General features: G+C 37.6%; 2 protein-coding genes and 1 pseudogene across 2 annotated transcripts; 1 reads left to right on the top strand and 2 right to left on the bottom strand.

The window, feature by feature from the left end:
* The first annotated feature begins 1,073 nt into the window (after positions 1-1,073).
* Positions 1,074-26,600, top strand: LOC125581976 (annotated as a pseudogene).
* LOC125581977 lies at positions 7,156-8,711 on the bottom strand. Its single transcript, XM_048748311.1, has 3 exons — positions 8,109-8,711; positions 7,724-8,029; positions 7,156-7,630 (listed from the first exon to the last, which is right to left on the bottom strand). The coding sequence occupies exons 1-3, from the start codon at positions 8,535-8,537 to the stop codon at positions 7,346-7,348; spliced, it is 1,020 nt and encodes a 339-aa protein (XP_048604268.1). The 5' UTR covers positions 8,538-8,711; the 3' UTR covers positions 7,156-7,345.
* On the bottom strand, positions 9,146-10,838 carry LOC125581978. Its single transcript, XM_048748312.1, has 2 exons — positions 10,714-10,838; positions 9,146-10,628 (listed from the first exon to the last, which is right to left on the bottom strand). The coding sequence occupies exons 1-2, from the start codon at positions 10,816-10,818 to the stop codon at positions 10,017-10,019; spliced, it is 717 nt and encodes a 238-aa protein (XP_048604269.1). The 5' UTR covers positions 10,819-10,838; the 3' UTR covers positions 9,146-10,016.
* Positions 26,601-26,729: the final 129 nt, after the last annotated feature.

The raw sequence follows: 26,729 nt of genomic DNA on the forward strand, positions 1-26,729 counted from the left end.
CAATTTTATTTTTATTTTACCAAAAAGAAGAAACGAATTTCTAAGTTGAAGGCATGAGAAGCTAGATTTTTGCTCTCGTTTAAACTTTTTAATAGTCTTCTCAATTTTCATTTGTTTAGTGATAAACTCTACATTAAAAACTGATTTTATAACTTGATTAAATTTTAGAATACTTTCAAAATTCCGAAATTTATTTGTTTTGTTGTCCATTTTTCAATAAATTTAACCTACCCCAACGGAATGACTTCTAATTTCGCCTATCAAATTCTTTATCCACTCTGAAATTTTCATAAATTTATAGAGTTCTGTGTTTGATGATTGATGCTCTTTGTTGAGTTAGTCTAAGTTGGGCAACAGTTTGAATGCTTCTATAGTATTTTAAAGGATTTTTAACGTGAAAACCCCTCAACTAAGTTTGTTTTGAGTAAAAACTTCCAAACTAAGTATTTAACGAAAAAACCCCAAACTAACTTTATTTAGTGAATTAAACCCTAGCAGGTCATAATTACCATTACTACCGGTAAATCTTTAGTTTGAGGGTTTCTACATTAAGTAAACATAGTTGAGGGGTTTTACCATTAAAATCAAAAAAAGAAAAAATTCAAAATTTTATAATATTATCTAAAAATTAGTAACTTAAATTTTCAAAATTAGCACTTTTAATTTTTTTTTGTAAATATATGAGTTTGATGTGTTTTTAACATCAATATTATATATGTATAATTAAAAATGTAAAAACTCATAAAATATAATAAAAATGATCTAAAGATTTATTATTACAGTTTTATTAGAAAAGATATAATTTCTATTATATTTTCTTGTTTTTACATTTTTAACCTTTTAGTAATTTTATTACATGTAAATCTTTATTACATTTTTACCAGATAAGATATAATTTTTATTATATTTTTTTGTCTTTTACATTTTTAACATTTTAGTAATTTTATCACAGGTAAATTTTTAGATAATTTTTTATTATATTTTCTGGGTTTTTAAATTTTAAATTTATACATATATGATTTTGATGTTCAAAACATATCAAACTTATATATTTACAAAAAACAATTAAAAGTGTTAATTTTGAAAATTTCAGTTACTAATATTTTTAGATAATATTATAAAAATTTTGATTTTTTTTTTCAATTTTTAATGGTAAAACCTCTCAACTATGATTACTTAATGTAGAAATCCCTAAACTACAGATTTACCGATAGTAATGGTAATTATGACCTGCTAGGGTTTAATTCATTAAATAAAGTTAGTTTGGGGATTTTTTCGTTAAATACTTAGTTTGATGGTTTTTATCCTACACAAACTTAGTTGAGGGGTTTTAACGTTAAAAATAAGATTTTTAACGTAGAATCTTTTCAAGAATGACGTGGACCAACCTTGCAAAGTATTCTCCGGACATATTTCACCATAAAGTTTCTTATGATTGTTTGCCTTATCAACTCTCTAACCAACCAAAAACCAAATTCTTTTGCACAGTTGTTTGAATAGTTTTTAGTGTATTTTTTGAATAATTTTCAATCTATGACCCAAAAATCATATACACTTTCTACCAAGACTATAATTTAACTCTCTTACATGTTTGTAAAAACAATTTATTCATCAATTTTCCTTTTAGTCGGCATCGTCGTTGGCCGCGGATCTATGAGAGACCAATCCCAATCCTAGGAGTCTAAATTTTTTTCTTCCCACTTTATTTTTACTTACCTTTTTCATATGCGATAGTGATAGCCTTAATCTGTTATTGAGGTTTACTGTTTTTCTGTCGGTTATCCGGAGGTCTGGTGCGCGTTTTCAGGTTTGATTATTAATAAATATATAAAAACATTTATTTGAAAATTTTCAAACTAAACTTAAAAAAAAACTTAATACCTACACTTATTAGCAAACTATTGACAAACACATTTCCAAAAAAAGATAGCCATAATTAAACAAAGGGTTTTTCTGCGGTAACATGATTTTTTTGCTTATTAAACCGCAAACTTAGAAATCCACGGGTCAAATCATAAAGTAGTGGTCAACCCGCAATATAGCCTTAGGTCATGTATTGGTGTATAAGAGTGTGTATTTTTAACTGAAACTAAAACTACGTCGTTTTGAGTAATTTTTTTTTTGTAAAAAAATACATAACAAGAGATTTGAACCCTGGTCTCAAGCTTAACGAAGGGTGACCACGGACTGAGCATTACTTTGTTAAAAATATGCACATTGTTATACACGACCACGGGCTGACCATTACTTTGTGGTCTGACATGTGGTTTTTAAGTTTGCGGTTTAGTAAATGAAGCCTCGACTGTGGACGCGTGTCATGTCATTAGGAAGAAGAGGAGAAGGGCACGTGGCAAACATGGGGGCAGACATAGTTTGATAGTTATCCGATCGATAAATTAGGTTGGTTATCTTGGGTTGGGCTTATAAAAATGTAATTGGGTGGGACTGGAATCTCAAGTTTACCATGGTCCACTGGGCTTTCCTTAAATGGAATTAAGCCGACAAAAAAAAAGAAATAAATAATAAATGAAAATAGCTCGGGTAAACCAAATGTAAACCACATAAACCGGAAACCTCACTCTTGCTTTTGACAAACTAATTAATTACCAAAGAACCAGAATCGCAAAACGACAAAAAAGGTACGAGACTAGCAACGTCGCTGCCAGAATAAGGGCCACAACGTCAATTCACTTCAAAACGGAAAATAGAGACCCTTTGTACTGTTCACTCCCTCAGCAAATCGCAATGTCACGTAGTAATCTACCCAAAATGATTACTCCTTCCTACATAAACCCCAAAACCTTGCTCTCGTCGTCGTAAAGTCCTTTACAACAGTTCATGGCATTAACCACGGAGAGGCAAAAAGTCACCAAGATCCTCATCTTCAACGACTCTTCCCCCTCCTCTACCTCCCTAGTCAACCTCCCCGCAACCCCTTTCCGCGACAACATCAGATCGTTCCTCACTGACTACGCCGAGACTCAAGATTACACCCTCGACAGAAACAACACCACCGTCTCACGTCTCTTCCTCGCCAGCCAAGCAACCGGCGTCGGTTTCCCTCTCTTCGTCATCGAAGAACAAGTCTCAGTCGGTTGCTCTTTCTGCGATTTCTGTAGATGCGTCGGTAAAAAAAGACTTCGATCTTTTTCTCGTGATCGTTTTCTTTTTCTTGATCTTTGATTTATGAATTGTACAGGTTGGAGTCATCATTATGTATCGAAGAGGAAGTATCATTTGATAATCCTGCGAGTGATGAGTGGATGAAGCCGTTAAGGAAAGATAGCTTGGAGGTTACTTCATCTTCTTCTCGGCATTTGATGCATGGTGTGATTCACTGCAATGGATTTGGTCACTTGCTCTGCATCAAGAGTGATAATGTTTCTAGTTTTTTCTCTGGCGACCGGGCCATGGATCTTTGGGACCGTCTTTGCTCTATTCTTCCACTACAAGAAAACAGCAAGGATTCTGAGGGAAAAAATCGTCGGAATTTCGTCGGAATAACGATATTCCGACGACATACCGACGAAACAAGTCGTCGAAAATAATTCCTCGGAATTTATTCTTTCCTCGGAAATCCCTCGGAATTTTCCGACGGAATTCCGAGGAAACAAACTTCCGAGGAAATTCTGAGGATCACTAGTTTGTTGGAAATGTCCTCGGAATATACCGAGGGAGAACTTCGTCGGGATATTTCCTCGGACGTTCATCGATCGATGCGTTTTTGGACATATATACATCGATCGATAGGAATATACAGACGGACATATTCCTCGGAATATTCCGAGGAACATGTCCCTCGGTATATTCCGAACGTTTTTTTGTAAACAGATCGATCGATGGATTTATGTCCAAAAACGCATCGATCGATCGAGTAAAAAATATAATTAATTTCCTCAGAATGTAAAAAATATTAATTTTTTTAAAAAAAAAAAATTTCTGAAATTTAAATTCGAAAATATGAAATTAAAATTAAAATTGAAATCATATTAATTAATATTCAAAGTTTCACAAATAAAAATAAAACATTCCGAGTTTTTGGAAAAAAAAAAAACTACGGATCTGGCACGTCCGGGAACACCTCGTTCGGGTACATCCTCTGCATCATCTCCATCATTTGCTGGTTCAGCCTCCTCTGTGCCTCATAGCCCGCCTGTTGAGCCGTCATCTGGGTCTCCAACAAAGATATACGATCATCTTTGTCCTTCAACTGAGCCGTAAGTACTTCTGGATCAACAAAAGGCGGTGGTGCAGAAGAAGGAGGAACCGACCGGGTGCGACGACCCAAACCGACCAAACGTCCCTTCTTCTTTGGAACCGACTGAATAGAAAATAGCCAAATTTACAAATTTAAACCAAGAAATAAATGAATTGAACTTTTAAAAAAAAAGAACTTACGGATTCAACGATTTCGTTGATTCGAAACCGGGACAAGTTGGTCGAAGCCGTCGAAGCGTCATCCTCGGTTTGAAGCTGAGACACTTCGCCTACCACCTGAGTTTGGACCAAGTCGACCACGTCCCTCACAAGACCGTCATCAATCTGGCCGGTCTTCTTGTTGGTATACGCCCTCCTCATTAGGGCGAGATCATCAACCGGCTCGCCATCATTTTCTTCCGCCTTGAAAAAAAACATAAATTAAAGAAACATTAGAAATTAGAAGAAATGCACAATAAATTAAAATTCTGAAACTCAAATAATTGAAGAAAAAGAGGTTGAACTTACCATGCGATCTCCCAGAGTGACAATAGATTGAGCACCCAAGTTATGCTTGTAGATGCCCTTCCCTTTACGGTCGCTCCTGCGGTTGGTGGAGTTGGTGGAAGAAGTTTCTTTCGTCTCTTCCTTGTCCCAATGCGCACACAACTCCTTCCAGACCGTGTCGTTCATCGACTTTGGGACCTTTTAATAAAAAAAAAAATAGTTTAATAAATTAAAAAATTGTTTAATAAATTAAAAAATTGTTTAATAAATTAAATCGAACCTTATTGATTTCCCACTTCTTCTTCCACTCGTGGATCTGCTTCCCATAGTTGTCCATAACTTTATGGACGAAGTGGTGATAGATAAAGAGCGTCTCATCGGAATTCCAGTTGAACTCTTGCTGAAAAAAAAACACAATTAGTAGAAAATTTATATTAAAGATTAAAAATATAAGTAAAAAATTAGAATACTTACCGCAAACTGACGAAACCACAGAACCTGCTTGTCGGTAGGGAAGTGAGTGAAAGTCGGATGTCCACTGTCGAGGGCCGAGTACATCATACGGTTGATCCATGCGCTGATCCCGTTCCCGGATCGGTTGAACCTAATAAAAAGAATAAATGGTTAATAATGAATCCAAATTTAAAGAAAAAAAAATGTTTAATTACCATGTTTGACCCCGTCCATGTGGATACGGAGTGAGATACGGAAGATGGTTACGACCGGGCTGTTGAACCAACTCCGCAACACGCATCACTCCCGGAGGACCCGGAGGAACATGAGTGGATGCAGCAGCGGGAGCGAGAGGAGCAGGAGCGGGTGCAGCAGAGGGAGATGTATGGTTGGAGCTGTGGGGCGAAGGGGAATCCTGAAAATGGCTGGAATCCCGAGACTGGCTCCCCGTACCACCACGACCACGACGCTGTCGAGGCCGGGTCTAATCATCATGAGACCTGTAAATTAAAAAAATATATTTAATAAATAGAGAAATATATAAATTAATTTTTTTTAAAAAAAAATCTCAAATAATTTAATCACAAAAAAAGATTTATATATATTAAAAACATTTAATAAATATATAAAAATAGTTCTAATAAACAAAAAATAGTTTTAATAAATAAAAATAGTTTAATAATTACAAAAAAATAGTTTTAATAATATATATATATATATTAAAAATATTTTTAAATCCCAAATAATAGTTTTTAATCACAAAAAAGTTTTATAGATATTTAAAATGTTTTGTTAAATCCAAAAAAATCGAATTTATATACAAAATATTTTTTGTAAAATCCAAAAAATCGAATTTATATAGAAAAATCGATTTGTAAAATACAAAAATCGATTTTATAAATACAAAAAAAATAAAAAAATTATAAAAAAATTCTAAATCAATTCAACAAAACAAATTATTCAACCAAATCATAATTCTAAACCTATTATACAACCAAATCACAATCCTAACCAATCACCCTAACAAAAATCTATCAAAACTACACAAAAACCTAACAAATAGAACCTAAGAGAGTGGGATAGGGTCCTTACATGATTTGTGTAAGAGAAGGGGGAGATCGCCGGAGATATCGTCGGATTTCAGGGGGAAATCGCCGGAGAGAAGAGAGGAGTCGCGCAGAGGAAGAAGAGAGAAAGGGGGAAGAAGAAGGGGCTCATGGTTATAAAACCTAAGGTCCGACGGACATTATCCGTCGGAATTCCGTCGGAATTCTAATTTCAATTTTCGCAAAATATTTGCCCGGTAAAATGAAAATATTCCGAGGAAATTCCGAAGAACTAGTGTTTGGAGTTTCAAAACATCAATTTTTTTTGCCGTATTTCATTTCTTATACAATTGTAATGCATACCATTGAGGATTCTTTGTATAGATGAGCATAAACCATGAAATAACAAATTTCAAAACTAATTGAAAGTATTCCCTTTACCGTTCATTAAAAGGTATAAGTGTTTCTCTTATGTTGTGGGATTTCGTTCATACAATCGGAAAAGTGTTAATTATACGGTAAGAAACAAATATTTGACTTCATAATGAACGTAAGACACTTAATAAGGGTTATATAGGTGTTATTCAAACCGCAAAATGTTGTTTTCGGTTTAAAAACCCTATTTCCTCGGAATTTCCTCGGATTATTCCGAGGGAACTCCGAGGAAACCCTCTTCTTCCTCGGAATTGCCTCGGAATATTCCGAGGAAATTCCGAGGAACTAGTGTCACTACAGGAAAATCCCTTATTAGTAGCGTCGGATAAGCGCTACCGATTTAAATCGTAGCGGTCTTAGAAGCGCTATGAACCAACACGCAACCAAAAATAATAGACTTTTTGTAGCGGTTTTTTAGAATGCTATGTAATCTTATTCTTTGATAGCGGTTCGTCTCTGCAGTTATTTTATTTATAATAGCGGTATTTATTTGTTACTATAAAGTTATATGCTTGCAAATTTTGTGTAAATGTAGCGTTATTACTTTCGCTATTGACTGATGTGCTATATATTATGGACAACGAGAACCAGGACAGTATTGGTGCAATTTAATTAACGAAATTAAAAACACTAAAATATCAGATTAAAAGCCAAAGTATCATACATAATTCATAAAAAGATATCCAACAACAAGTTCATTCTCTAATTCAACAGATAATGAGAAATTCATTAGGCCAAGCTATTGGAACACCTAAAGCATCATCAATGAACTGAATCTCTGAATTTCCTCTCCAAACAGGTGCTTCTCCAATTTTAACGACATCGACCCATACCTTGCTTGCATTGGGACCCAAGGGGAAAAAATGAACTTTAGCTTCTGGATCGGTTGAAAAAACTCTACCTTCAGCCACCTTATTGCCAGACCCTTTGCAATCTAAGAGGATGCACTTTCTTTTACCACTTTTGCTGCTATCAGAGCTGTGACTTACACTCTAGAAATGACAATTAGAGACAGTTCATCAAATGGCAATAAACACAGAAATTAATTATTTAAGCTTTAAAACTGAGAGGCTTTAGAATATTACCTTGGGAGAGCTATTCTTTGATATCGTCTCCTTCATGGCTTGCTGACTAATCTGTTGAATCTTATTTTGAGGCCATGAGATTTTCATCTTAACTGCATGACTCATCAGAAACATTTCATCGGAAACTGGTCTCCATTGATATGCATCTTCAACAACTGCCACATCAACCTTCACAATAGCAGCACCTGGACCTAGTGGGATGTCGTTTACCAGATCATCTGGGTCCGTCGAACACAAACGACCCTCAGCAACAATTACACCAGTTGAATTCCAATCATATATGTTTATCTTATCATCACTTGTCACCTTAGTAGAAAAAAAGAAGTAATAAATTCAACTTTCAGTTTCACATACAATTTAACAAAAGAGACCGAGAAATACATACCGCAGAACCAGCAGTCTTATGAGTTGGAGAGTCCATTTCACTGTCCAATATGAACCTATCTACTGGCCATGCGATAACTTGTCCAACAGCTTGCCTCAGTGTTCTGACAGTTACTGAAGGCCTCCATAGTGGCCCTGCTTCTTGCTCCTCATATGACTTGACAATAATAGCAGCCGTGTTAGGACCTATTGGAATGCGTCCAATCTTGTACGCTGCGTCAAATGAAACAAACTCTCCTTCCCCAATAACAACCTCTTCCTCTACACACCAATCCAAAATCTGACATCCACGGCCCCCTTTGTAAACATCAGTATTCACTTCAGAGGTAGACCCAACTTCAACTCTCCTTGATTCAGTCAAGTTATGAAGTTGTTCCTGCAAGCCACGAACTACATCCACTAGTTCTGCTTGTTTGGCCTCAAGCTTCATGACGTGTGTGTCTCTAGCTGCCAATATAGCTAACTTTGATGCAGTAATCCCTCGGCCTAGACCTCTAACTCTTCCTGGTCTGTCTTATCCTAAGACTTTACTCACAGCATCTTCTTTAATATTCGTGCTAGCAGTGGAGTCGAGCTCACTATCAATTGTTTTGATTTTTTCCTGTTTCAAATATGTGATATGAGTTAGAGAATATAAATATAGTAAGACATCACATGAGAAGTTTATTGCTCACAATGGTTTCTTCAAATTCTGGTCTCGCGGGTCTCCCATCTTTATGTGTGTGCGCTTCAATCCAAACCTTACTTCTAGTAACCTTTTCAGGCTCCTTGCTCTGCTTCTTCTACAATTACCAGAAACAGAAAATGCCAGATTAGGCTATTTAATTCACTACAGATCTTGTACACTTTATATGACAGAAACATACCATTTTATGAGTTAGACGAACCATTCCTCTGCGTCCTGTAGTGTGCGGGATCTGACTCCTACGCAATTCCCTGAAGTGGGCACTTGTTTTCTTCAAAAGAAAACCAAAGATTAGGCTTCGTTGTCTCTATACACACACATAACATTAGAGAAAATATGTATACATAAGCAACCTTAAAATCTTCTCCTTTCTTGCTCTTCACCCAATTTAGCCAAGTTGCCAAAGAGGGAATATTGCTTGGTTTTAAGTTAATAATTTTTTCCCTGCTACTTATAGCACGGATATTGGCCACCAGCCGTGATTTTGATGCCCTGAAGAGACCACCCATTTGTTTTATAATAGCATCCTTTTGCCATTGTTCTTTCAAGTTGAACTTTGCCTACAAAAAAATCAGAAATTATCACTTATCATTGCCATGTCATGCTACTGGTTACTTGTATAAACATTAAATAATACCTGAATTTCCTCCCACATTGTGTCTCTTGTAAGTTCATCGAGTTGCATCCAGTCTTCGAGTAACACTGGTACATGCTCTCTCACAAGAATACCCAGAAAGGATGAAAGTAGCACTGAGCCATCTCCAATATGCTCACCGAGAGTGTTAAATTCAATGTCGATCTTATCCTCAGGATTTTTAGCAACTCTACTCAATCTGGTTGGTCCTCTTCCTCTCCTTGACTTCGGCTTTGAGTTATGTTCGTCCTCTGCAGCTTCTGGAGTTTTTTCTTTATCTTTTCTGAAGTCCTTTTCTGGCTGCTCTTCTCCTTGAAGCTCTTCTTCTTGAATCTCTTCTTCTTGATGCTCTTCTTCTGTATGATGCTCTGCTTGATGTTGTGTTTGCTCTTCGTCTACACTTGCATTCAATAACGTGCGTTTCTTCCCAGACTTAAGTGGTTCAACGCTAGCATCTAGTCCTCGTTGGCGCTTACTGCGACGTTGAATCATCCCGTACTCCATTATCTTTATCCTGTAACTAACGTTAAAAAACAGTTACTAGTCATATCCAGATATCAAACCAAAACCAGTTACTAGTCATATCCCTATTACTCCACAACTAAGACCCCCTCACAATCATCCCTACAACAGAAACTCTCATCATCAGAACAATCATTTCCCAAATCTTCATTCTCCTCGACGAATACTGGTGGAGCAGCAAACTCTTCTTCTGTCTCTAACTCGTGATACCCTCTAGGTGGTGCCCTCATAACCACAGACCAATCAGAAGAGTCATCATTGGAATAAAACACTTGCTTTGCTTGTGACGGCAGAATGTATGGATCTTTTTGGAATGCTGCTTGGCTTAAGTGGAAGTTCACAACCGTAAAACCATCTTCCACCTTCAAACCATGCCCTTTGTTGGCCCACTTACACCTGAAGAGTGGGACGTGGAACATATGGTAGTCGAGTAGTATAATCTCTTCTATCACTCCGTAGTAGGATACTATATCTGCCATATGTTTACTATCTTTTGCACTCGATCTACACATACTGAAAGCATCATATGCTACCCCACTGTTCTGAGTCTTCCTCTTTAGCGACTCTATCTGAAAGCGATGTCCATTGATGATTAAGCCTTTGTACCTTGCAACTGAATTTCTTGGTCCAAATGCTAACCATTTTAGCTTTTTCGACTGCTCCTCTGGGTTAGAATAAATCTGATGACAACAGAGATAAGATGGTGTTAGTGCTAAAAACAATAAAAGTGAGTAAAGAAAACTCCATGTCCACTGCTACATATACCTTATCCTTTACCCATTGTGTAAACTGTTCCACATGTAACTTCCATAACAGAGTCTGATTTTGCCGACAACGAGGATCTTTCTCTTGCAACGCTTCCAAATGCATACTGACATAGCAGTAACAATAAATATAAACACACATATACAATCATAAATATTACGTATTCAATTTATCCACTTACTCAATATATGGCTCCATAATTGCTGTGTTCATTAGAACATATCTATGTGCGATGTCTCGCTCTTTATCAGAAAGTAGAACATCTTTGGATCTCTGGATTGGACGGCCTTCAAGGATGTCATCATCTAAATCAACATCTTCATTACGACTCGCAGGTTGATTAACTGGTACAGATTTTTGAAGAAATTCCATGCAGAAGGCAATACATTCTGCTGCCATGTAACCCTCAGCCACACATGCTTCTGGTCGTGCAAAATTTTTAACGTAGGACTTAAGTGTTTTCATGTACCTAAAGATCAAAAAAATAACAGCTCTTGTCAAATATTTATCACAACAAAGATAATATTGAAAGAGGTAAACAAAATAATATTACCTTTCAAATGGATACATCCATCTAAAGTGTACTGGCCCTCCCAAGCGTGCCTCTCTAGCTAGATGTATAGGGAGGTGGAACATTATATCAAAGAGTGATGGGGGAAAGAACCGCTTCATCTGACACATTGTCTCAACAAGCTCACTCTCTAGTTCCAGTAGCTTTTCAGGATCAATCACACGCTGACACAGTCTGCAGAAGAAGTTGCATAATCTAGTCACTGCAATCCTAGGACCTTTAGGAAGCAATTTTCGCAATGCAACAGGTAATAGGTTTTGCAGAAGAACATGATGATCATGTGACTTTAAACCATTAATCTGAGGAGGATCCATGGAAACACAATTTGCAATATTAGCACAATAGCCATCTGGTCCTCTGAATTCAGATAACCTCTTGCAAAATATCTTCTTCTCATCCTTCGTCAACCAATAAGAAGCTGGAGGTAGGTATGTCCTTTTTCCACGTACCTCAGTGTGTAAGGAGCTGCGAATCCCCATATCTTCTAAATCTTTCCTAGCTTTAACACCATCTTTTGACTTTGCACTATGCATCAACATGGATAGTATGGCGTCAGACACATTCTTTTCCACATGCATTACGTCAATGTTATGACGTACCGGCATATCCTAATACATGAAATAATTAGAAACGGTTAGAACGTGGTAAACATATATATATAGTTCAATCACAGTGATATTGAGAAAGTACTACCTTCCAGTAAGGTAAGTCGAATAGAATTGACCGTTTCTTCCACCTCCATTGGTCAGTATCTTCTTCATATTCTTCACCTCCAATCTCATCATCTTCATCCACAGTAGATTTTCTCTTCTTGCCTTTCTTCTCTAAAGGTTTTCCAAAATCATTCTTCAAGTCCTTGAGCATCTCAAATATGTCAGATCCGGTTTGAATTCTGCTTGCAGTCCCTTCCTCTACAGTATTGTCAAACCATGCTTTGCGGCGTCGGTAAGGGTGCCCTGGCCTCAGTCGTCTCCTATTGCCCAAATAAACCATCTTTCGACTAAATTTCAACCACCTGAAAGGTGTATCCTTTCCACATACAGTACATGCCTGTTTCCCTTTCACTTTACAACCAGCAAGTGTCCCCAAACCTGGATAGTCGCTGATAGTCCACAACAGAATAGCTCGGAGTGTGAAATTCTCATTGGATAATGAGTCATATGCCTGTATACCTTCATTCCACAAGTCAATCAGATCATCTATCAATGGAGCAAGATAAACGTCGATGTTGTTGCTTGGTGCAGCTGGACCAGGGATGAGGAGACTCAACATTATGTTCTCTGCCTTCATGCACAGACTGGGAGGCATATTGTAGTTTACCAAGAAGACTGGCCATGTGCTGTACTTTGTGTTCTGAATGGAAAAAGGATTCATACCATCTGTAGATAGTCCAAGGCGAAGGTTTCTCGGATCAGAAGCAAACTCTGGCCATTTATCATTAACCTGAGCCCAAGTCAGTGAGTCCACCGGGTGTCGCATGGTATCATCTTCACTACCATTGCTGAAATGCCATTGCAAATCCTTAGCCATCCTCTTTGATCTAAACATCCGCTTCACTCTTTCTTTGATAGGAAAATACCATAGTACCTTTGCTGGAATCCCGATCTTATTTTCCCCCGTACGCTTATCAACTTCCCATCTTGAAGCACCACATCTTGGGCAGCTATCCATATCCTCATACTGCTTCCGAAAAAGAATACAATCATTCTTGCAAGCGTGAATAACATCATAACCAAACCCAAATATCTTCAGAAATTTCTTGATGTCGCCTGTGGACTTTGGAAGGACATTCCCTTGAGGCAGCATGTCTTGTACCAATGTCAAAATCTGATCAAAATAATTCTCTGAAATCCCACTCTTAACTTTTATGTGATACAATCCCATGATTGCAGATATCTTACTGTAGTTGGGACAGTTGGAGTAGAGTGGAGTTTCTGCATCCTGCAATTTCTTCTTGAACTCAGAGTCTTCTTCACCTTTAAATACTTCTGGTTGCTCTCCGGTTTGTGGATTGTCTTCAGCAACAGAGAATGCAGTTCTAAACAACTCGTATGCTTCTAAGTGGTCAACACTTTCAAACTCATCTGTCTGCGTCTTTCTTATCTCTCCATGAACGCTCCAACAATCATTCCTCTTGTACTTCTTATCCATCCCCCTTATGACTAAATGCTCCACGACTGTGTTGAGATTTTGGTGACACATGTTCCGACAGTCGACACAGGGACATGAGATTTGAAGAGGATTACCCAACCTCAACGCTGACTTATTCACGAAATCAGTTGCCCCCTTTTCATAATCATTGCTGGCCCTGTAATATATCAAGCAAGCATAAAAGATTAAATAAACTTCAATTGCAAAAACTAATTTGCATTTACGAAATAGTCAAGCGTAAAAGATTTGAACATACCTTGGAAGCCAAACCCAGGACTTGTCCATATTACAGCTCCAATTTCACAGTGTCAATGCAAAAAATCGAGATGGTTTTCGAGAATCAGAATCTAATAGAACAAAAATCGAGAAACAGAAAAAAAGAACCCTTATTTTTTTAAGAAAGAAACATGAAATTAGCTCGACGAATCTAAACCCTCTAACCCTAAATAACGAGAACGAACAATCGCTAAGATTGACGAACCTTAATTAGAGCTTATTCTTCGGCTACCGAGGAGGAGAGTGACGGAAATCTCAAAAACTGAAAGTTTAGAGGAGGAGATTGAAACGAGAGGGAGAAAAAGATGAAGACTGAAAGTTCAATGGAGACTGAAAGTTCGATGGAGGGAATCTGAAAAAAATGAGAGTTAGAGGGAAAGAATGGTTCATGAAGCTTCTATGGAGGGAGTCTGAAAATGGCTTCTAATTTTCGATAAGTCTTAGGCGCTCAAACTAATTACGTTTCCGCGCTTCACATAGGTAGCGTTTGTTTCAAAAAAGTGCTATTGATAACTAAACGCGAGAAACTCGTTTTTCTGAAAACTTATCAGTAGCATTTAGAAAAAGCAAAACGCTACTAAAATATAAACCGTAGCAAAACACACTTAAACGCTACTATATTATGCTATCACTACCCCAATTTCCTGTAGTGTGTTTGGGGTTTCAATACGTCATTTTTTTATAAACGGATCGATCGATGTATATATATCCAAAAACGCATCGATCGATCACTAAGATGGACCGGACCGTAAGAATGATATCGATCGATGAGATTAACCCATCGATCGATCGAGAATCTCAAGTGTTCCTCGGAATGTCCTCGGAAAATCTTGTAAGTTTTTTTATAAACGGATCGATCGATGGATATATGTCCAAAAACGCATCGATCGATCACTAAGATGCACCGGACCGTAAGAATGCGATCGATCGATGAGATTATCCCATCGATCGATCGAGAATCTCAAATGTTCCGAGGAATGTCCTCGGAAAATCTTGTAAGTTTTTTTATAAACGGATCGATCGATGAATATATGTACAAAAACGGATCGATCGATCACTAAGATGGACCGGACCGTAAGAATGTGATCGATCGGTGAGATTATCCCATCGATCGATCGAGAATCTCAAATGTTCCTCGGAATGTCCTCGGAAAATCTTGTAAGTTTTTGTATAAACGGATCTATCGATGGATATATGTACAAAAACGGATCGATCGATCACTAAGATGGACCAAAGCGTAAGAATGTGATCGATCGATCCGTATTTGTTCAAAAACGCATCGATCGATGCGTGTGCGGGAAACAGAATTATAAGGCAAAACCCGACCTTTTTTGGATCTAAACCTCAGAACTCTCATCCCCTCCGATTTCCCCTATAATTCCCCTCTCTCTATAATCATCCGATTTGAACAATTTTGGGCTCTATTCCCCTTGATTTTTCGAGCTCTACCTGATTCCTACACTCGTTTTCACCCTAAGACAGGTATACTCCGCGAATCTCCACATTATGAAATCGTGTTCTTGAGCAATTTTTTGGGTTTTGTGAATTTCTTATTTCCGTGTTGATTCCTTGATCAAATATGCATGAAACAGATGTTTAAACATGGAATAGAACACAATTGTCTGTGATCAACGAGTTTGGAACATGATTTGAGATGATTTAGGGATTGAGAATTTTTTTCAATTTGGTTTTTTTTATCACAACTCGATTTCGCCTTTCATTTTCATGTTGCTTTGAGTTCTTAATTGATTATAACCATGTTGAGAGCAATGATTCTATTTTGTAGAGAATGAAGCGCACGAAAACATCAGCAAAGAAGAACACAAGAAGAGGGTTCGTCTCAGCGAGAGAAGCAAAGGCCAAAGAAGTGGGATAAGTCTGATACCACCCACTACAACAACATGAAGAAGGTAGCCATTCCGGCTACACAACTAGCATGTCCTGAGACGATGACAATATTGGGAATCAAAGCAGATATTGAAGGGCTGTTCCAAAACATGGGTCTAGGCCAACTATGCAACCTCAACGAACCCACTTATCCGGAGTTGGTACGCCAGTTCATAGCATCCGCATACGTCAGCAGTCCCGATGATAGCCATCAGGAAGGTTTTCTGGCATTCGTAGTGCAGAAAGTATACTATGAGGTATCTTTCACAGACCTCTGCGGACTATTTGGATTGAGTGCAGAGGAGAGGACATCTGGTCTTTATTGGACTTCAGAGCTGTTGAACTTCTGGGAAACGATTGGCACAGGGGTTTATAGATCTTCTCAGGCAAAGGAGTCACTTATCCGGAGCCTAGTACTGAGATATGCCACACGCCTCATTGGCTCATTGCTATACGGGACAACCACAGCCGCATCAGTCACGCAATGGGAGTTGTGCCTCCTGTACCAAGGTGTGAGGCATTTGCTACCGACATTTGGAAACTCTACATTCCCACCTGCTACTGCCTTCAACATGGGAGCGGTGCTGGCCGCAAACTTAGCAGGATACAAGGGGAAAGTAACCAAATCCAAGAGCAATGCATGTGGATTTGGTGCAGTGATTACTCTGATCCTTAGACATGTGGGTGTAGACTGCGAGAACCAGCAGGTAGCACTGGACAGATCGACCAACATTGCTTGGAAATACCTGGATGTCAAAAATCTTGTAAGTAAGAAGTTCATAGCTGGTCCCCACTCGAGGATCGATCGGGATGGTCCTTACGTCTACGTATTCCAGGACCGAGCGAAGAAAACACTCTACTGCCACCTGCCTCAGATCGGCCTGACTGCTCTACTTTCAGAGGCTGCAGTTGAGTTCCTACCCCCTGCTACCGCACTAGTAGACAAGCCATCCTTCTTCACGCCAAAATATCAGACCAAAGGCAAGGCCGTGGTTGATGAAGAAGGAGAAGATGAGGCTGCACAAGCCATTCCAGATGATTCACAACCCCATCAGCTACTCCCATCAGACTCCAGCCAGTACAAGCTGCAAGAGCTTCCACCGAACGCCACTTCGCGCCAGCAACAACATTGGAGAGATCAGAGCATAAAGACAAACAACGACATGCTACACAAGATCTGGGCTGCCATTTCACGTATCAGGCCGTGTCGTTGCCAAAAGGATGATGTAGTTCATCGGGACAACTCTCCATCCAGCTCTGGTTCGGGTTCGAGTGGTACACACAGGGTAAGAAAGAGGTCCAAGAGACCCAACGATGCAGGAACATCTGGAGCAGGAGACGAGGAGTAGGAGCTATCACCGGCCAGTATTGCCATTTGATTTCCGACCGCGCTATTTTATTTTCTTTTCTATTCTAACGTTTTATAGTCTTATTTTCTGTTAATTTTGAACTTAGTTTTTTTTTTCTTAATTATGAGTTCGTATTTCTTTTACATGGTTTCTTCGTTTTATTTGGTTGTGTTTTGAGTAGTTTTTAATTCGTATTCAGCTTTGCCTTGCTAGATAGACCAAATAACTAATATCCAAGGAAAGAGGTTATATCAAGTGTTCCTCAGAATTTCCTCGGTATTTCTTAAAAAAAAAAAAAAAAAATCAATGGTAGTCTGTTTCCGAGTCATCATCACCAGATGAATCTGAATCTGGATCTTGGTGAAACTCTCCAATCACTGGTTCATCCTCTACGTGAACGACGGCTTCCTCTCCAAAGTCGGTTAAATCGACAACAAGGCCAACTCCAGCTAAATCTTCTGCTGCACTTAAGTTGTCGGATGTGCTTGGTTGTAGTGGGTCTTCCAGCTCAGAACTTCCCTGAACTCGGCCTCTCGGGTTGAGTCTTGTAACAGTAACCCATGGATCATCTCTGTTCCTTACCCGGGGGTACTTGATATAACAAACCTGTAACATATAGAAAAATTATAAATTAATACACATGATGATGAATCATTCTGAATAATTAACATTTAATTACCTGATCGGCCTGAGAAGCAAGAATGAAAGGATCATAATATTGCAGCTTTCGCCTCGAATTTAATGATGTAACACCAAATGCATCTGTTCTCACACCTCGATCTGGAGTGTTGTCGTGCCAATCACAATAGAAAACAGTACAGCGCAATCCAACCATGCCCAAATACTTGATTTCCAAAATCTCATGTATGTGTCCGTAGTATACATCATCTCCTGATGCAGAACAAACGCCAGCATCATAAGTCGTACTCGAACGTCTCCTCTTCTGAGTTGTGAATGCATATCCTTGAGTATAAAATCTCGGATATGGCTTCACAACAAAGTTTGGTCCAACGACCATCTCACGTATTCAATCGTCAAATGTTTCACCTCTGGCCAAACCAGCAGACACCTATTAATAGCACATATATATATGTTATATCAATAAATGTGAATTAGTATAAATATGTGATAAAATATATTTTAATTTGTTTGAAGCACTCACATAAGTAAACATCCATCCAGTAAATTCTCTCTGCTTCATTTCTTCTAGTTCGTCCTCTGTGGCGTATCTATACTCGAACCGCTTTTCTGCCATGAAAATCCTGTATATGATGACAATAATGTAATTAATTAAGATTTAAATTTCAACTTGTTAAAATAAAAATTTGTAAGCTCATTTATTTACCTCTCATATTGTAGAACGTCTTCGCAGTTGGTGAGAAAATATGTTTGCAAATGACTGCGCTCCTGCTCAGTAAGTCGACGGTCCTTTGGTTTTCCGCTAAGTCGTCCAACGTCTGTGAAAATGTCTGGAACCGTAACATGATATGTTGCCCGTTCGCCTCTATCATCATGCCGAGCAGGTCTTCTGTTTTTGGTCTGAACTTCTGCTGGAAAGTAGTACTCGGCAAAGTTTGAAGTTTGTTCATTGATCATCTGTGCGACTATAGAACCTTCCACCCTACTTAAATTTTTCACCATCTTCTTCAAATGGAACATATACCGCTCATACAAATACATCCATCTATACTGCACAGGACCACCAAGTTCAAATTCTCTTGCCAGGTGAATAACAAGATGCTCCATAACATCAAAAAATGAGGGAGGAAATATCTTCTCAAGGTTGCACTGAATCACAGCTATGTTAGTCTTCAAATTTTCAATACCTTCAAGAGTCACTGATCTCGTGCATAAATCGCGGAAGAAACCACTTATCCCCGCAATTGCTTCATGAACATTTCGTGGTAATAGTTCCTTGAAGGCGAACGGAAGGAGGCGCTGCATCATTACATGGCAATCGTGGCTTTTCAAGCCAGTAAACTTTCCTTCCTTTCTGTCGATACAGTTACGCAAATTTGATGCGTAACCGTCTGGAAATTCCACATCGTTTGAAATCCAATCAAAGAACGCATCTTTTCCCGCTGCATCAAGTCGGTATATGGGAAAAGGAGCCCTACCATTCTCATCAACATGAAGTTCTGAACGAGCACATATATCGACTAAATCCAGTCTTGACTTCAAATTATCCTTTGTTTTACCTTGAACATTAAGGATCGTGTTCATGAGATTGTCAAAAAAGTTCTTCTCAATATGCATGACATCTAAATTATGCCTTAGCAGATGATTCTCCCAGTATGGCAGATCCCAGAAAATACTTTTTTTGTGCCAGTTATGTAGTTCTCCAACAGTATCTACCGGAAAACGCTCATGTCCACCGACGTCTGGCGTCCTTTCTGCACCAAAATCTCTTAGTTGTATCTTCAAATCTTTCCCACAAATTTCCGGAGGTGGACTGTCAAACACCCTCTTGTTCTTCGTAAACAAATTCCTACTCCTACGATATGGATGATCAGGTGGTAGGAATCTCCTGTGACAGTCAAACCAACACGTTTTCCTTCCGTGTTTTAGTTGGAAAGCATCAGTGTTATCTTGACAATATGGACATGATAGCCTTCCATGCGTTGTCCATCCAGACAACATACCATATGCTGGAAAATCACTTATTGTCCACATTAGTACTGCCCGCATTTGAAAGTTTTCTTTACACGAAACATCGTATGTTTCAGCACCTTGAGCCCATAGTTGTTGCAACTCATATATTAGTGGCTGAAGAAACACATCAAGTGATCTCTTAGGATGCTCTGGTCCGGGAACGAGAATCGAGAGAAACAAAAACTCTCGTCGCAAGCACAAGTTTGGGGGTAGGTTGTATGGTGTAAGAATGACGGGCCATAGAGAATACTGTCTTCCACTCTTGCCAAACGGACTGAAACCATCAGTACATAATCCAAGGTAGACATTTCTTCTCTCATACGCAAAGTCGGGATACTTTGATTGGAAATGCTTCCACGCTTTTGCATCTGAAGGATGTCTGATCTCACCATCTGTTGAGTGCTCCGCATGCCATCTCATTGGTTGCGCTGTGCGTTCAGACAGATACAACCTCTGCAACCTTTCCGTCAAAGGTAAATACCACATCCTTTTATATGGCACTGGAACTCTTCCACTCGTATCTTTATAACGAGGCTTTCCACAAAATTTGCATGTAACCCGCTGTTCATCCGCCCTCCAATAAATCATGCAGTTGTCGCTGCATACATCTATTACCTGATACGATAAACCAAGACCAGCTACGAGTTTCTGAACCTCGTAGTATGAACCAGGAGCTACATTATCCTCGGGTAGAATACCTTTTACAAAATCAGCAATCGCATCCACACAGTCTTCAGCCAAATTATAATCTGTTTTAATGCCCATCAATCTTGTAGCAGATGATAAAGCTGAATGACCATCTCTGCAACCTTCGTACAATGGTTGCTTTCCAGCATCCAACATATCATAAAATCTCCTAGCTTCTGCATTGGGTAAATCTTCCCCTCTAAAATGATCATTTACCATCTGCTCAGTACCTACACCATAATCTACATTCGTTCTAATTGGTTCTTCTAATCTAACCGCTGGCTGAGGTTCGCTAGTACTACCATGTTCATAATCAGTTTCCCCATGATGATACCAAATTTTGTAACTTCGTGTAAACCCACTCAAATATAGATGAGTCCAAACATCCCACTCTTTAATAACCTTTCTATTTTTACAATTAGAGCAAGGACATCTTAACATACCTGTTTTTTCTTCCGGTTCTCGGTGAACTAACCCCATGAATTCGGTTATACCTCGTTGGTATTCTTCCGTAAGCAATCTCGTGTTCGGATCCAAATGAGGTCGATCGATCCAAGAACGAAAATAATTTGAAGAAGACATATTTTTTATGAATCAAATTCGTGTGTAAATGGAGTAAGAGGGAGGATGAAGATATGAAGTGAATGAAGAGGAAGAGGAGTGCTTGTATTTATAGTTTAAATCCTGCCGACAGACCGAGGAAATTCCGACGGAAAAGGCTTTTTCGTCGGAATTTCCTCGAAATTTTGTAAAATCCCCCAACGGCTCTCCAACGGCTATAATATTTCCTCGGAATTCATCGGTTTTTTCCGAGGAACCCATTTTTCCTCGGAATATTCCGACGGATTGATATTTCCTCGGAATTCCGTCGGTATATTCCGAGGAAACCCAATTTTGTGTTTCCTCGGAATTTCCTCGGAAATTCCTCGGGATATTCCGAGGATTTCATTTTCCGTCGGAATGTCCGTCAGAATACCGCTGTTTTCTTCTAGTGTTCACACCAGGTCAACTAGATTCTTTTCTTTACGTTTCTTGACTACAACTCTGTTTTTTATAAGATTTGATACTATAGTATAATATAATGGAATCTAATATTTGGTATGAATTTTTTTTACTAACTATAAAAAGATTGTGGTACTAGAGCATTTTGAAAAGGTTTTCAACTATAGCATCTCACAAAAAATAAGGAAAAAAAGATTATTTTATTTATTAGACTACTACTATTAAGAATCCGTTGCGGTATTTTTTGAGGAAATTCTTAATACTATTTATATTTAGTAAAATTATATTTTATTGTTGCATGAGATATACATAAAATAACCTTTAGTAGAAGTGTTTTTGTGCACGTTGGACTATCAGAAAAATTGTTGAATTGATATATGACAATTAAAAAAATTTAAAAGAGATTGTGGCATTTTCATGCTAGGCTAGTTTTTTTTAGTTGTTTGAACTAATAATCTATTTATTAGAGCATGATTAACCCGGAGTTCTTAAGATGAGGGTTTTTAGCGGAAGTTAAAAAATTGTTTCTTAACTTCCGGTAAGAACCCCACTTTAAGAACCTCGAGTTAATCATGGTCTTACACCTGTTAGTTTTGAAATGGAATCACATAAATTTCAAAAATCAAGCGTTACTTTTGTTTTTGGTTTCCAACATATCAAAAACCATGTTGTTGTCCATTTTATGATTACTAGATATTCTAACTAAAATACATTATGAGTTCAAGAATGTATTTTATAAAACACCAACCAAATAGTGTTTATGAAGAAACTGTTAATCGGTGATTTTGTCTTTCTAATATATATAAAATGGCTTCAGGAAGATTTCACTGGATGATACATCGAGGAAAGGATCAATGGATCTGAGGCTGCTCCATGGTGTTGCATACGGTCGCCCATGGTTCGGGAAATGGGGTTACACACTCTCTCATGGAAACTTTGGGGTCAGAAAAGATCAATATACTCGAGCTATCCTCATTCTCAGCTCTATGGAACTTGACAAGATCATGGAAGATTTCTCCGGAACAAGAAAAGAGAGACTGATGAAGATGATCATCGGTTTTTACAGAGAATCCAGCCAAACCCCACTGGTCACTCTTTCTGAGTTGCTTCAGTTCATGCTTGCCTTCAGGTCCAAAGCTCCCGTTGAGAGAAAGACCGCAATAGCGCTAGCAGCAATCTCTTCAAGTCCAGTTCCTGGAGAGGACACTTGGGATAGCCCTTCTTTCTCATCCCCTGGCACAGACACGATGAGTCGCACTAAGTATGAATCGTTCAATGCTTTGGCTGCGGGAGAAGGCTGTAAATGGTCTGGAAAGAGGTTGAGCGAGACAGCACAAGCGGTTCTCAATGCGTTTAAAGACCGAAACATCGTCTTAACTCGCCGAGAGCTTTATGAGGCTGTTAGTGGTAGCATTCGTGATAAAGGATTGATTAATTTCTTGCTCAAACACATTGACAAAGTTCTAACGGGAGACCAAATCATTCAGAGGTTCACAACTCCGGGATCACGGATCCGATTCTCCCTCCTCAAAGTCAATCAAGAAGCATCAACCACTCCTGGACTGAACCCGTATGAAGAAGACATTTTGTATCTGTATCGGAATCTCTTGTTAACGTATCCTGATTCAGAAGTATACAGTGATGCCTCTGAGATTATCTTGAACTGCAAGAGCTTTTTCAAAGAGTGGCCATTACCTTCTCACCAGGACTAGCAGGAGTCTATAACAGTAAGCTGCCAAGTTCTGCCCAATCACGAAGAGCTGCTCAGAGACTTGACCCGGAAGCTACCTCCTGGAGAGCTCGTGACGGTTTCTCGAAACGCAACCATCAGAGTGCTGAAGTCTGCAGTAGAGAAAGCGCTGAGGGACACTTACTGCGTAATGGAGAGTTTTGAAGTGTTGGAGATCAGAAACAAAGATCTTGAGAAGATTGGTGAGAACTCTGGTCTAGAATCAGAAGGTGGTAATAAGATTAGGACGGAGTTTCTGGTGACTGGGTTTGGTCTGGACACATGAACAATGCTTAGGTATGAAGGTGGGTTTGATAACTGGACCGTTGACTGCAAATGTGGAGCTATAGATGATGACGGTGAGAGAATGGTGGCTTGTGATGCTTGCAAGGTTTGGCACCACACTAAGTTCCATTCAATAGAAGACGGTGACGATGTGCCTTCGGCGTTTTCCTGCTACAGGTGTTTTGGGTTCCAAGAAACGCAGTGTCGACATTCGCTAGCTCTAGCTACTAACTTTGCATAGCAGGGTTTTTGGATATAGATAGCTTAAGATACAAGAAATGCGGAGCTTCCTTTCTTTTGAAAACTATTGATAAAAAATCTGTGTAATTCACTGACCATTTATCGAATATTTTGAATTTTGCAGCTTCCTCTATCATCATGCATTTTCATAGTGAAAATTTCCAAACCATTTATCTATGTTTGCTTTATTGCATTTGAAAAATGTATATGCATCTTCATATATATGTACGTAGAAAATATTGTATAACTGTAGCAAAAGATATATAACTTAACTAAAAGTAGATCCTGAGATTTTAAAAGTTATAAATAATTTAGTAAAGATTTCTATATTCTTTTAAGCAATTTGAAAGCATATGTTCATATATATATATGTCAATTTTGCTCGTCTTCCAACTTAAAACCAATTGGTATTAAGTGGATTGACCTAAGTCTGTTATATATTACTTAAGTCCATATTTCCGATGTTGAATCTTCTCTCTAACACCCTTCTCCGAGATAATAGTGCGTATAATCATTAATATCACATAATCCATCATATCCCCTACGAGACAATATTTTATTTTCTAGCAATCTCGACAGAACTGAGTCTTCTATAGGTCATCAACTAATGGGATGATCGGACTATTTTCCGGTTCAGATTAATGAGTCAGGGCGTGGGCCTTCTCTGATAACATATTAAGTTTTTTAGGCTTTCAACTTAAAACTAATTGGTAGTACATTGATTAACTTAGATCCCTTATATATTACTTAAGTCTATTTCATATTTTTGATATGGTATCTTCTTTCCAACAATATATTAACTCAAAAAATTTTAGTAGCTACTGCTAATCTTTTACTTAGCTATGCCAAGGACCCGCTTTGCTTGACTACAATATTGAAGATGAATACATGACATTATTCTCTACTGCACATGCGGAAAACGGAAAATGCATAACACTGAGATTAAAAGCACATGCATTATTCTCTACTACACCAATGTCTCTAAGACTCTTTCGGTTAAATCTGTCATATCCAATTGGCACACAACATTCTTTCATTCTTTACTTTTTGTCCGCCATAATCATACCCAATTAGTAGTTTTTCCTGTTACTTTTTCTTTTGAATTTTTAAATTTCTAAAGTGGATTTTGCTGCCAAAACATTATGTCCATCATTCTTCTTCTATCATTGATTACATATCTTTTAATAAGTTGAGCAATAAATTATCAATAACAGTGTCAGTGATCCAGCCACAAGACGAGGATGCTCTATGCTTAAAGATTTTTTTATATTCTTATGAGTTGGTTTAAAAGATAATTATAGACTATTTTTTTCATACGAAAGCACCGTAGCTTAGTGGTTAAGGTTTAATAGTTTCTACATTCAGGTCTAGGGTTCAAATCCTAGGCTATGCAATTTCTTGCAGATTGCGCATTATAGGAGGTTCAGGTTTCAATTCCTGAAAAAATGACTTATTAAACAATTATGCAAACTATGGAAAAAACATTAGGTACGGCTCTGGTGATGCAGTTAGGCGTAGATCCTCATAAGATAGGTAGTATTGTCGGTTGTCGAATCGTCTATGTAATCTTTCACATGATTGTAATATCATAATAAATTTGCCTTAAAAAAAAAACTAATTTTTTTATTTTATTTTGTACGAGACGAAGGTGTCTGGCCCAATAAACGCGCCATGTCGACTAGCGAGGCCCAGGTGGTTATTATTCTTTTAAAATATTTTGTTATATTTATTTAACTATTAAGACATTTAATAATCAAAATAGCTTAAGTATAAAATTTAACAAATTTCTTCGAAGTTTAAGCGAGTTGTCCAATATTAACTTTACTTACATATGTATATTTGGCTTCATATTTTAAAGAGTTTCATTTCACTTATATTTTTGAAATGCCCTCAATTTCAGCTGTTTGTGTGCAAATTTACTAAAGCATGCAAAAACATTTTATAAATCTGGAGAATATATCGCGATTATGTTATGCGTATGTTCTTTTTCTCAGTCGGTGCTTCTATCTTTTTAGTTATGAATTCCTAACATTACTATATTTAAATAAAAAATACTCTCTCGATTCTAAAATAGGTGGGGTCTGACTGGTGACCATTCGAAAAACAAGAGGAACGAATAAAAAAAGAATGTACGGAAATAAAATAGCAGAAGTAAAAAGGAATGATTGTTCCTTATCAAATTTAACAAGGAATAATTTTGTTCTTTAATTCTCTATAAAAAAAAGGAATGAAAGAGAATGAAAGAGAATTATTATTCCCGTGAATGGTGATTTTTTTTAGGAACTTTAGGGAATGCATTATTCTTCGCCGTTCCCTGGTCACCATTCATACCGATGTTTTGGATGTATGCACAACGATTAAGATACACACTGTTTTCTAAAAAGTTACTTTAAAAATATAAACTAAAATTAGTTCAACCAATTCTTAAAAGTAAGTATAAAACATCGTCGGTAACACAATTTTCAATTAAATTAAGATTAATATAAAAATATAAAAATATCATCTATTTTGAAACATCAAAAACTTTTTAAAACATTATCTATTTTAGAACGGACGGAGTATATATTATCATAATAAATGATAACGATGGTGATACTATTTTAATTGAATAAAACTCTGTGATATAATGAATATATAAAACAGGTTGCCGCAGACCATTATCATGATCAGTTGTTATAATGTACGCATGTATTTTCTCAAGGTTTTATTAAAGATTGATTTACATTTAGTTTTCTGCCTTCTGGTATATACCAAAGATTATGTAGTATACACATTTCATTGAAAAAAAATGTAATATACATTTATATTTTCTTCATTCGTCAATTCTGTAGACGAATGTACCAATCAACTTTTTTTTTCCTGGAAAGCATTAAGAATATTGCATAACATTCACATTTTGTATTTGTGGGTTCCAGTGAATCAACACAATCTCATGCACACCAAAACACTGAAAACTTTTTGGTCCCATACCTCTTTTTCTTTATGATGGATAATAAATAGAGCTAATTAGGTAGATATACACAAAGAAGTGAGATACCATTGTTTTGGGGTAAAAATGGGGTAAAAATGGGGAGAAATAGGGTATACACCTAAATATGTTATAATGTTTGGGTAGGGAGTGCAAATTCCCTAATAAATAAATCACTCATATGCCATTCCACATCACAATCTTTCTGGTCCTTTTTAA

The sequence above is a fragment of the Brassica napus genome, chromosome C2 (assembly GCF_020379485.1).
Source record: "Brassica napus cultivar Da-Ae chromosome C2, Da-Ae, whole genome shotgun sequence".
Taxonomy (NCBI): Eukaryota; Viridiplantae; Streptophyta; class Magnoliopsida; order Brassicales; family Brassicaceae; genus Brassica; species Brassica napus.

Excerpts from the sequence above, each read along its gene's own strand:
- LOC125581978 (XM_048748312.1), bottom strand. The coding sequence starts at position 10,818 with ATGCATTTGGAAGCGTTGCAAGAGAAAGATCCTCGTTGTCGGCAAAAT. Across the intron at positions 10,629-10,713 it reads CACAATGGGTAAAGGATAAG|ATTTATTCTAACCCAGAGGA; the intron begins GTATATGTAGCA and ends TGTTGTCATCAG.
- LOC125581977 (XM_048748311.1), bottom strand. The coding sequence starts at position 8,537 with ATGAAGCTTGAGGCCAAACAAGCAGAACTAGTGGATGTAGTTCGTGGC. Across the intron at positions 8,030-8,108 it reads ATAAGACTGCTGGTTCTGCG|GTGACAAGTGATGATAAGAT; the intron begins GTATGTATTTCT and ends TTTTCTACTAAG. Across the intron at positions 7,631-7,723 it reads CAAAGAATAGCTCTCCCAAG|AGTGTAAGTCACAGCTCTGA; the intron begins GTAATATTCTAA and ends TGTCATTTCTAG.